The 12537-nt window shown below is 42.9% G+C and overlaps 1 protein-coding gene across 4 annotated transcripts in view; it reads right to left on the bottom strand.

Annotated features, from left to right (window-relative positions):
- Window positions 1-223: 223 nt before the first annotated feature.
- CSNK1A1 (casein kinase 1 alpha 1) overlaps window positions 224-12537 on the bottom strand; it is a 34966-nt gene continuing 22652 nt past the window's right edge. For 2 of the 4 annotated variants that reach the window (XM_065848739.2, XM_065848742.2), the window contains 5 exons: window positions 10294-10372; window positions 9221-9295; window positions 7867-7973; window positions 6843-6991; window positions 224-1735 (listed from right to left, as the gene is read on the bottom strand). In XM_065848739.2, the coding sequence (XP_065704811.1) occupies window positions 1728-1735; window positions 6843-6991; window positions 7867-7973; window positions 9221-9295; window positions 10294-10372 (418 nt within the window). In that variant the 3' untranslated portion in view covers window positions 224-1727. Of the gene's footprint in view, window positions 1736-6837; window positions 6992-7866; window positions 7974-9220; window positions 9296-10293; window positions 10373-12537 lie in introns of those variants that run through there. The other 2 variants (XM_065848741.2, XM_065848740.2) reach the window with 2 other exon arrangements.

Genomic DNA, 12537 nt, shown 5'->3' with positions numbered 1-12537 from the left:
GGGAGTTGTGCATAGTGACCGCCGAGGAGCGTGGCCTTGATCCAGATCACCGCTCTGTGACAAGCGCACAGTGTGAGTATTATGGTCTTGAAGAAACCGTTTGCAAAACGAAAGACCTTTTCAAACAGTAGAAATATGAACCGTGAGCAGGAACTCTGCTACATGCATGGAAACCGTCTAACAAGCTAACATACAAACAACATTTACACAATAGGCATCCGGCAGCTTTTTCAGACATTTTTTTAATTTATTCTGACATGCTATAAAGGAATAAATTACACTATTAAAGAATTACCAGCAATAAAAGTATTTCTTTCTTTCAGCTGGGCTAGAATAGGAGTGAGAAGGAAGACAGCCCGGGCAGTGACGGGTGACGCTGCGCGGCGCGAGGCTGTCCCCGAGAACAAGAGTCAATCCGCTCATATCCACTTCACAAGAACTTGAAAGAAAATGCCTTGGTTTAAAACCATCCAAATACTCCACTCAAATTTCTCTTAAAACCAGCATCACGAGTGGGTCCGGCCGGTGCGGGACGTGGCGACGCGTGGAGGCCGCCCACGCCGGGCCTGCAAAAGACGCCGTTTCGCTTTAAAAATGCCAATCTCAGTCCAGAGGGCTGGTCTCGAACAACAAGTTATAAAAACGCAAGACTGCCCCTTCTCCCTCAAGGAAAAAATACAAAATTTATTTAAAAACAAAATGAGGAAGAGTTACAACACTAAATCTAAAATGATTTAGAAGGAAATATGACTCCTTTTGCTTAACAAATGGCCTGGAAACTTGGTTTAAAAACAGGGTAATGTAGATTTCTTAAACTGAATTAACAAAGCAAATTAAAAAAAAAATCTCATTTCCTTACAGAAACAGTTTTTAGTTTTTAATGAACTTGTAAACAAAAAAGCTCCCGCTTCAAAATAAAAACAAAATCCCAGATCATATAGATGTTTACAGTGATTACATTTATCTAAGCAACTTACATACAGGTTCAGTTGTAAGATGTTAACTAAATTTCGTGACAAATATGCTGTTTTTCCTTTTATACCAAGAACATTATAGAGTTAATGCAGAGTCCTAAAGATTATCTAGTAGTCGCTAAGTTTCTCTTAAGTCTTCACTTTAGATGCTGTTATTTCTAGCACAGGTAAGCAGGCAGAGTCTCTCATACGCTTAAAAACTGGAATCTTTGGTTACTACCATGTCAGCTGGCTTGGTATGTTGCACATAGAAGCCAACAACTTTAAGAATGTTTTAAGTGTACAACTTTCAAAACCCAGGGAGGAATAACCAGAAAAAGAGTGCACAATTGTGAGCGTTTACAATTATCACAACTGTTGCCGAAGACTGTTCATGCCATTCTTCCAAAACAATGAGATCTCATAAGCAGTGTAGTTCAAAGTAAAAAGGTAACAAAAAAATTGGCATATGCACAATTTTCTCCACTTGTGTGTCAACCATTAGTTAACTTTTCCACTTGAAAAAAATGCAATAGAAAACTGGACACCATGTTTCACTATCTCAGTAATATTCACAATTACAGCTGCTACAACTCCAAGTGCAGCATCATTGACACTGCCCAGAGCCAGTTTATACTGATATTAAGTTCTTTACACCAAGTAAATGGTTGCCCACAGCCACTGGCAAGTGTACGTATGAACTAAAATTTCTAGGATTTGGGGAGTGACAAGTCCTGCTCCGATCTGCTCTGCTTTGTCCCATCCTCGCCGTGTTCAGAAACCTGCAAGATAAACACAAGGGCAACTTACTGATACGGGATGAAACTGGGAAACGGCCTTCACAGTAGGAGAATTAAACAGCAGTTATGGTCGTTCAAAGGGGAAAATGCTGCTGTGTCTCAGAATGCAGAGTTCCCGGTGGCCATTTCCAAAGCGATCCAGCATTTGCCACCACCCCATAGTTTAAACACACACCTTTTGCTGCTGGAAAGCGGGCATACGCACCAGCTGGACGCCACATTCCGCAAACAGGAATTCAGACCAGCAGTTTGAAAACAAGATGTGTTATTGCCACTACGAAGCAGGATGTAATTTCATAGGATTGTTTTCTACTCGTCTGCAGCGTCTTGTGTTTATAGCCCTGAATGTCACGCTGTCATCTGACTGCAGTGGTGCTCTTCAGAGACGCGGTACCGGTGTCACACGGACACAACTTACCTTACAGTAACTGGTGCTCACTGCACGCTCACATGTACCGTGCTCTGGGCAGCCAGAACCTTTGGTGGTGACTAAGAACACAGCAAACCTTCTGTCCTTGGAAGGACAAGCAAAACGACTCATGTGACAGGGGAAGGGAGGCTTCAAGAGCAATTACTTCAAATTACAAGTACAAGGCATTGTGGAAAAGGGAGAATAAAGCAATACAAACACGGATCTCAAAGAACCAGTTACTGCAAGCTAAGCCAGTCTTCGTGTGACTGCTTCTACTCACTCCTGGTGACTCAGGTACCAGCGCTGTGCTTTACAGAGGGAACAAGAGCCTCAACCAAAGGTTACTTTGCCAAGCAAGTTTCTGTTCTGGACGCCCTCCAAACAGCAGGGGATTGTGTCCATGTATGAATTATCCGAGCAACAGCTCCGAGTTTTTGCAACAGAAATCTCTTCAGAGTGAGCCACAGACAAAGCTGAGCTCAGCTCTAGTCTGTGCTGTCATCCAGAGAAGCAAGTGCAAACAAGTACTAAACACAGCCTGACATTCCATCAAAAAGGTATCTGGATAGTGCCCAGAAGACAGCTTTAACTCTTCCAGAATAGGCTACAGGTAATTCAGAAGGGATTCAATAGCTTTGCTTGAACCCGATCCTAACGCATGGAAGGACATTTCTCTTCAGCCAGCACTAGCGATTCTAAAAAAATAAAATAAAATAAATCTTGCACCAGAACTAAGTCATTCCCACTCGAGGGCAAATTCTCACAGAAACCCCAGTGATTCCTCAGTTCAACTGGCACAAAGCTGCCCACAACCCTTACTTGATGCATACACGTTACACTGTTTTTCCATTTCGTGTGTTTAGCAGTGAACACTGATTCACCATTTGAGCCATTTTCTCCATCAAAGTAGCCAAAACTAAGTCGCCAAAGAATGAGTGTGCTCCTGGTGTGGAAAGAAACATCAACTCGCTGTATTAAAGCCTGGATGTTTCAGATGACAACAGGATCCTGAACCCAAGGACAGAGGACATGTGAACAAATGATATGCTGCTATTCGTCAGATCATCTAAAATCCAGGCTATTATGGGAAAGAAAGTGGCCCAGCCTACACAGAGCAACAGGGAACTGGATTAAACCCACAACATCCCTTGCACAGCCTATTAAGACCACACGAAGTGCTCCCAAACACAGCCCAGCCCCAGCTGCCAAACGGGATGCCAAGACATTCGTGCAGCACAAGACTTGGCCAGTGTGAAGAGAACACAAGAGTTTATGCCACCATCTCCCTAACAAACCTTCACTGCACACACGGCCAGCTCAGATCTGCACGTTCATCCGTTCATCACTCCCTGCCCCTCCAGGGTGTCACCCAAAACTTTGGTAATCTCCGTGCTACATGAGGGACACTCAAATTGCTTCATTATTACTATAGCTGCAATGGGGGAAGAGTAACTGGACTGTCATACTTTGCGAAGCTCCTCTGAGAAGAGTTCAAACATTTTCTCTATTAAGTAGCTGCAGACACAAGCAGTGAAAAGTATTGAGTTGTCAACTGGATAAATCTCAAGGAGTGAACCAGTCTGTTCTGAGAAACCGCCGTGACCAGAGGCGTTCAGTGAATGCTAATGGGGCTGCCCACAGCCTTACAGAGCTCGACGCTGAAGAGAATTGAAAACACCTCTTGCACACAGAAACGATGGACTTTAACCTGGCAATTGGCTGCTTGAGTCAGGTTTCTGATGGAGGGAAGTGGAGCGTGAGCACTGTCACCCATCGCAGCCCAACTGCTGCGCTGTCAGGAGATCCAGAGCTCCGCAGTCAGCAGCGCAGCCCCGGCTGCTCACACAGTCACCGCCAACCACCCCGAACCAGCTGATCTCGCTGTTACAACAGACACTGCACAGTTCCAGAGAAAGGGATGGGGAAGAGAGAAAAAAGGCCATTGACAGAACAGGCTACTCTGGAACCAAACAGAATATTCAGCCTGCAGGACTCAGTGAGATGGTTTAATATGGATCTGAGTTGAGGCAGCCAGGAATATCTCTAAATGAACACACTGTCCATCCAAATTATCCAATTCACGTAAGTCATTGATTAAGAAGGTGTCTATTCCCTCACATCTCTGGACATTATCTGAAAGAATTAAGATTTCACACACCCCCATCTCCACTCCCAAGATGCACGTCTTCAATAGGACTTGGACTTTACACAGTATATTTAAGATTTTAACCAATAAATGCACCTGTAAACTGCTATTTCCAGTACTCTCCTTAAACTGGATATGGTTACCAGAGGTGTACAATCTGACACTGTGAAGCCTTTTAAGTCACTTGAGCATGGGCTTGGCTACAGGAACTACAGGAGAGTTTAACTGAACCCTGGAAAAAATAAACCAGGTATTTCATTAAATCTTCAATGTGGCAGCAACACAAAAGCCGTGCAGCCTCCTGCTTGAGCTTAGTGCAGATTTTCTGAAACCAGCCAACAGGTAATATTTCCCACAAAACTACATGGAGTTTTAGAAATCTGGAATCTTCCCTTTGATGAAGAGACTGAAGTAACTATTTTAGGAAGCTGGGGAAGCATTCAGATGTTTGACAAGCACTACTTCAATGTTTTGCTGACATTACAGCTTGATCCACGTAAAGGTCACGGGCCTTTTCTTCACAATGGGGAGGTGGGAGAGGAAGGAGTCATTCCCCTGCGAGAGCTAGCGGAATTCTGCTGGAGAAACAACTCCTCCATGGCTACAGCGATGGGCCTCGTTACTCGGGGACAGTGCAATGGGGAAGGTCCATCAAGAAACAGAAATGGGCTATAAGGTTTAAGTACATGGCAGGCTCCCCGTTACTCATGCCTGTCAGTCAGCTTTGTGCGGCCATCAAACCATCGCTGGAAACCGGAGGGAAGTAATAATTATGACCTTTTCTTCGCTTACAGTACAGCGCTTGGTCAGAAATCACCTGAGCAAGCAGAGTGGCACATCAGACCTCAGAATACTGCATCAGCAAAACAGCATTTCAAGAGATACAACTTGATTTTCAGGACAGCACCTGTTTACAGAGCATCGCTTCCCGTAAGATGCTCGCTTTGAACACGAGCTGTTGTGAAGAATCTGCGTTTTTGCTCCAATTATTCCCTCCTGCTCTAACAGCCAAGCTCACCACACCCAGCCAGCACAGGGCTGGGCTCAGCAGTGGGTTCTGAGCTGTATTTTGGGAAGCAACCTAAGCCTTAATCACCCAGTCTGCTAAGTACCCATGTTACAGCTGAGGGAACTGGTTTAGAGCTTGCAGTGTTCTAACACCTGTCAGCAAAACAAGCTGGACAACCAATGCCTCAAAGAGCCTGATATTTAATGGTATCCAATGGAAGTTTCTTCAAGAAACCATTTCAGACTGAGTCTTGGAAAGATTGGCAGGTATTTTACCTCATCCAGAAAAATGAAGTGTTGTATTTTTGGATAGCTATTTTGACAAAAGCCACCTGGTAATGTTTGAATGTGGCCACAATACATGACAACAAATATTTTGGTAAGTATACTGTAAACACTTCTGCATTTCTTTGACTTCCAAGTCGGCCACATTAACTTCATACGTGATTTTACATATATAAAAATGATAGTTGAGGATGTACTGAAGAGTCACAAGCAGCAGCAATACCTCAAACCGAGCTTCTCTACTCAAACAGCCTCATTAGCTTCAATTTTATCCACAGCTCAACCTGAGGGATCCGTTTCACGCCAGGACTGGCTGTAAGAGTCACCAGCAGTAGCAGCTGCATTCCAGTGACTTACCAGACTGACACTGCCAGATTTACCTCACAAAAACTTTAAAAATCTTCTAGAACGTATAAAAAAATATTTGAATGTGCCTTTTGAGAACTCAGTTTTCAGTTTTTACACAATTCCATCTTGAATATTTCACAACATTTCCCTTTGAAACCATAACTTAGAAACATTAATAATAACCAAGAGACCTGCAGTCCTACCCCAGAGCATCCAGACACCTCAGAAAATTGTGACTTGGCATCCCCAGCAGCTCGGGGTTGCTCTGTGATTTAAACAAGACCTTTGGAGCTCACTGGTCCTTCCCTTTAACTCTGGACCAGATTTCCCAATGTAAACCCACTGGAGGAAGCCAGACCATTCACAATTTTCTGTTTCCCGTGTTTGAGGCGTACAGACCAGAAGCAAACCCACGTCACTATACCGGCTGGAACAGAGCAGAACCCAAAGTCTCTAGATCCTCACCTAGTTAATGAGAATTATCCCTTAAGAAGTGTTAGGTCTAGGATTTTGGATTGTATGTTTTATATATATAAATATATATAATATCATATATGTATATATATAAATAAAAATAAATAAAAATGTCACATTCCCAACACCAAGTCAGTTTCTTGTTTTTGGAAAGTGGTTAATGCAGGAGCAAAAGATGCAGTGGTTAAAATGACCCAACATCCCCAGAAGAAATGATATGAAGAACAAGGACATTTGGGTATAAAGTTAGTAGTCAAATTCTCCAAGGACGTCTTTTGTTTTTGCTTTTTTCAATTAACAGCCAAATATGCTTTTTAAACCACCTCCTTGATCTAACACTTAAATTGCTGACATTGTCCAAATTAGTGTCAATTTTTCTTTTTTCCTGTAACGTCACTTGGTTCTTGGCTACTAACCTTTCATGTTACTCTTGGATTTGTCAGTTTGCTTGCCTGTGGGGGTTTGGGCCTGCTGCCCCTGCCCACTGGAAGAGGCTGCCTGCTGTGCTGCTTTCTGCTTTAACATTGTCCAGTCGAACGTGTAGTCATATTGGTGGTTCAAGGTCCTAGAAAAGAGCAAAATACTTTACTGTAACACATCACGACAACTTTATTGCTAATATCAAGCCTTCGCTGAAAGCCCAGAACTAGAGGTTTACTTTTTTTTAAGCTGCTTTGGAGATTATGAACAGGACATATATGCTACGTATCACTAATTTAAAGGGATTCTTGAAGCAAGCCCAAATACAATCAAGTTGTGATTTCTTCACACAAAAGTCTGCATTTACAGAAGAAGCAGTTTCTCACAACCCAGCTCATCTGTTTGTCTCAATATTGTCTCTGTTGTTGTTTGGTTTTGGTTTGTTCTAAATCTATACTTTTAATGAGAGACTGCAGGACTGTGGATCATCAAATAAAAATTGCTTTGGATTCCAGAACTCTGGAGGGAGAGCCTTGAGCGATCAGTACCAGCTCTTCTTTCCATAGATGCTGCTCACTCCAGAAGGCTGAGTTTGTGTTCTGGTTTCTCTAATAAGCTCAATGAAATAGCACTGTCCCCCTCCATTGAAATCCATGTCCTGGGCACCACTGCCAGTCCCATCACCACTCTCCGAACATAAAAAGCTTCACATGCTTCTACTGGGGGGTCAGCTGCTTAAGCTACTTGCAACAGAGATTCACGGATGGGCTCAACCCTCTAGCATTAAGTGGTCAGACCACACAACTCAAAACCAGGAGAATCTTTCCTTCCTGTTTAACGCTGAACAGTATTTTTCAGGTCCTTTAAACAGCTTTTCAAACTCTGAAATGGAAAGAAAGCCCCAAAAGAACTCCCTACACCACACACATCCAGAGCAACTTTCTGCTGTGCACGTCCCACAGAGCAGTTACCAGCTGGTAAAGCACTGACATTTCTGTACTTTTCCACTTCGAGACTGACCTGAAAAGAATACGGAATAATTGCCTCAGATACATGTAATCTGGTGCCTCTTCAAAGCGCAGGCCACGACAGTAGTTCAGATACATGGCAAATTCTGCAGGGAATCCCTGTAAATCAACAGTGTTAATCAAGCCATGGCTTGCAGCAAAAAGCTTCTAACAACCCTGTGAGAAGGCAAAAAGCTGTATTTCTGTCTATAACGGCAGAGAAAAACTGGATGAAAATTCATACATGTAAATTCCATTTTGCCTCTAGTTATTCATTTATTCTGTGTTTCAGAAAGTGGATTTGATCAGCAAGTTACCAGGTACACATTCCTTCCCCAGAACCTGATGCATATTATGCAATTACAAGTCCTCTGCTACCAAAATCTCAACATAGAAAATATTTAAAGCGCTTCATTAATCCTAATTAAATCTAGTTCTTATTAACTAGGTCTCTGAAATTAGTAGTAATTGTCTCTTAAAAGATTCCACTCATGTTTCCTTGATAATCTACTTGAGCATACTAGAGGCAAGGTCAGTTACCACTGTCAAGTGAAGATTTAAACCATAAAGACTTCTTTTAAAGATTCCCCGCTTTCCATATTCATGGATTTAACACTACATTAAAGCCTGTGTGTAAGCGGGTAATAGAACACACCACAGTGCTGTACTACAAGCAAGCAAGCAGGGGGTATAACAGTTGAGCAGTTTGGAAGATGTTGTCAGACTCTCAGAATACATAAATGTGTATGACTGGTGAGTGCAATCCTTGGTGCTGCTGTTTGATGGGTGAAAACACCACATGTTGTCAAGGACCTTTGTTAACAGGCACATGGTTGCCACCGTTAAAGAGAAATCTTAAGACCCAAAGGATAGCCCTGGAAAAACATCACTCCATGACGTGGCTTTAAAGATCACTTGACACCCAGTTTCACTACAGCCTCTATTTGAGATACAGAAGACAATGTGAACAATTCTCAAGAGGCAGAAATAAGTATATAAAGGAAATGTATATGGCTCTACCTTGGTTTTATTTATCCAAGAGGGCACATGTAGAATTTTCACTGCAGAAGCTGAAGAAGTGAACAAGCTTTACCTGAGAGCACTGGAGGGCTTGTGCAGAGGCACCAAGAACTGCAGTGATGGTGGCGTGAACTACGCCAAGAACCAGCAGCGATTGCCTGCCCCGGTGCACACACTGACGGCCTTGCTGGGCGGCCAAACACGAGGCACCCAGGACTGCCAGAGAAGTGTTATTCAGCAGCAAATGCCAAGTGAGACTAACGCATTGGCTCTAGTTTAAAGAAACCCAAAAAACAAGCAACAAAAACCTTACATTTCACAGTATGACATCATCGGGAAACTCTTACCTTACACAAAACCTCAACAGGAGTGGACATTTTCTTTTCGCTAATCTTTTCATACTTTTGCTTCTTTGTTGCAGCCTGTGGAACATGTAGGTCACAATATAAGAGATATTGCGCAACACTGGATTAACAAGGACAGTAGCAAAAAAAGAAAAAAGACAAAAATCCTTTGGTCAACCGTAAGTATTTTATGTGAAATCTCCAAGTCCCACACACTTATTGCAAAGAGAATGAAGGTCAATCTGGTATTAAGATTTGGACACGGTTTAATACCATTTGTCGCAGTCTAATGCTTCCATCACATGGCACAGCTCGTGTGGTCCTGGTTGCTGCTTTTGTCCGTTAAATGGACCAGACTTGCGCTTCCATTTGCCAAAGTTCTATTAATTCCCACTCGGTGCCCCATTGAGGGGCCGGTGTGCGTTTCGGTGCGCAGCCATTGCATTCATCTGCAGCTGAGAGTTTTGGGTTTCACGAGCCACTTGCCTTTTTAGACAACTTGCAGCTGCAACACCATTTGAGTTACACAGCTCTCACATGGAGGAGGAACAACAACGAAAACATGAAAACAAATCACTGAACTCTATATACCAGAAATAAGTATTTGCCATGGTTGTACTTGACCACCATACACAACAATGCTTGAAACAAGCCTGTTGCAGCTGATAATTATTCAGTCATCCTATAAAGTGGACTGGAGATATCACTAAGGCTGAACTTGCTAGGTGAGAGTTTCTTTCCATGCTCTCCACAGTACTTCCAAAACCCACTGACCATGATTTTATTTCCCAAAGAGGGCCTCAGCCTACAACAGCACAATAACAGTTTGCAAAGATGATGTAACCTATTGTTTTGTATCAATTTTAAGGCAGTCAAACAATACATATTTTGCCTGCTACAAGAGAAGCAGAAAGAACCTTTCTCCTACATTCTATAAATATCACGGCTTGGGAAAAACTGCTTTGTATAACTGAAGCTAAACATTATATACAACCACATCTCCAGATCAGCAGGCAGAAGCACCATAACCAAACATTATAGAAAAGGGGTGGGGGAAAAAAAGCCAAAGAACCTACCTTTAATCCTTGCCAAGGCAGACTGGTTCTGTTAAAGTACATCAATACATAGCCTAGAGACTCCATGTCATCCCGACGACTGGAGAAAGAGGATGAACACAATGAATTACAAATTTGGGCATTTCGTACTTTATTCTAAATAGCGTGAGCATTCAAAAAAACCAAAGGGAATAAAAACTAAGCATTGGTACAAAAGAAGGTCTCTAACACAGCTAAGCCATCTGGCAGTTCAGGTTTCCACCGGTAGACATGTAACAAGGCTTTACAAGCAGGAACAGATCCTACTCCTCCTTCAAGCAAGGGAAACATAACTTTGGAAAATAAAAAAAAAAAAGGAAACATTCAATGTCTTGCCCATTTAATTATGTAGCTTGCATAGAAACAAAAGTTTTACCTGCAGGAAGCACAGAACACATTGTAACAGAGATACAGGATGCGCCTTAACTGCATTAGGGAAGATTTTTCCCTGTACGGCAGTTGGGACCAACACTGACCATCTAGCCCGAGAAGGGCAGAACTTTTCTTCCCTCGCTTCTATTAAAAACCCCCAAATTGTTTCCATGATCTTTAAATGACAAATAACATTTGGAAAGGTGCACACAGAGAGGTGCCCCTGCTCTCCTCCCACAAGAAGTCTGTTTGAAGGCGGCTGGAGAACCCCAGTCATCTATCCACTGACTTCACTGAGAATCCGCACTCAAACTCTCATCTAAAAAGGCATCCAGTGTTTCCTGCACTGTATATGCTCCAGATCCACGCTCCAGACACACAAACACCGTTGTACTTTGCCACACAGCTTTCATGATTACTCAGGCTAGTACAGTCCACTGAAGTGGAAAAAATACTCCACAATTGGTTTTCCTCTTGGACAAGCTACCTTTCCCCAGTTGTGCTGGAATCAGGTTTTTCCTCTGACTGCAGCTGACATCTCCTTAACATGAGGCAGAACAATAACTTCTTTTTCTCCTCCAAGCTCCCTTATCAAGAGAACTTGACAGGTATTGCTGCTGCTCTGCCACCCAGGCAGATGTGCAAGAGCAGTATTTAAGTGGTGTCGGGAAAGACTACGCACCTACCAGCCCCACAAGGGAGTAAAAGGCTGAGAGCGGTATTGCAAACAGGATTATACCTAAACCAGCTCCCTCTAAGCAAGACCCATCTGTAAGAACCTGGACAGATCTACCTCCAGATCTCGGTACCAGAGGAAAGAGGTCATAGGTGATGCTCTGTGTTGTGGCCAACCCAATATAACCACTCATCATCCCCAGAGTGGCCTGTCACCCTCTCAACGCATGGTCCAGCTCTCTGGCCCTTTGGGGAACCCATTCAGGGAGATCTCCCACAAGAACATCAGCTTGGCTCCCTAAACCATTTCACTACAAGGGCAAAAAGGTGCTAATTGTGCCCAGGGACTGGATCAATCCCCTTGACAGCAACCAGCTCCAAGGTCATCTCAGCTGTAACATGAAACCACAGCCAAAGACAGAAGGATGAAAAATGATACCAAGACCACAAACTCCATCCTGAAAAACTTGCAAATTCAGGTTTTAATCATCAACAGGATTCAGTGAACCAATGTGGAGCCATTACATGAATTTACATTTTCTGAGAAGGCAGTGTTAAATTCAGAAGAAACACAGGGATTAATGGTTTCTATCCTCCATCCCATTCACTATTGTAATGTTCAATCTCATGGTTTTTAGTATGAAACATTTAGTTCTGTAAATCTGTAATGGATATATTACATTTGAGCATATACTGATAGAAGTGATTTTTGGGATTTGGCAAACAGGACAATACTCTCCCCATCACTAAAAAAGAAACAGGTAACATTGCAAACAGCTCCCCAAGAACAGTCATTACGTCTAGGGACATACGTTCTGCTCTGCAACAGTTAAGTACAGCACTAACAGCTGGCATGTTCTGCCATAGCTTCAGGACTGGTTTCTCTTGATTACAGGAATATATTGTCTCACTGTTGGCTTGATTTCGACAGTTTAAAAGCTTTTAGCATGCACCAAGCTACATTTCTAATTACATCAGAATTCGCAGTACCAGCAGAGATGGTACAAGGCCTCCAACTAAATTCAAAGGCATTAGTGATTTGCAGCTCCCTTCCCTCACTGTAAGGTGCTAGCACAGCTATTCCCTTAAACAAACGGCTTAGGTTCCATGAAACGTACTTACTGCAGAAGTGACACCCGACTACCTGACCCACATGTCAAGTAGGCTTAAATAATGACA

This window comes from Patagioenas fasciata, chromosome 14 (assembly GCF_037038585.1).
Source record: "Patagioenas fasciata isolate bPatFas1 chromosome 14, bPatFas1.hap1, whole genome shotgun sequence".
Taxonomy (NCBI): domain Eukaryota; kingdom Metazoa; phylum Chordata; class Aves; order Columbiformes; family Columbidae; genus Patagioenas; species Patagioenas fasciata.
The sequence above is the reverse complement of the archived record's forward strand: the minus strand, read 5'-3'. Positions and strand labels throughout refer to the sequence as shown.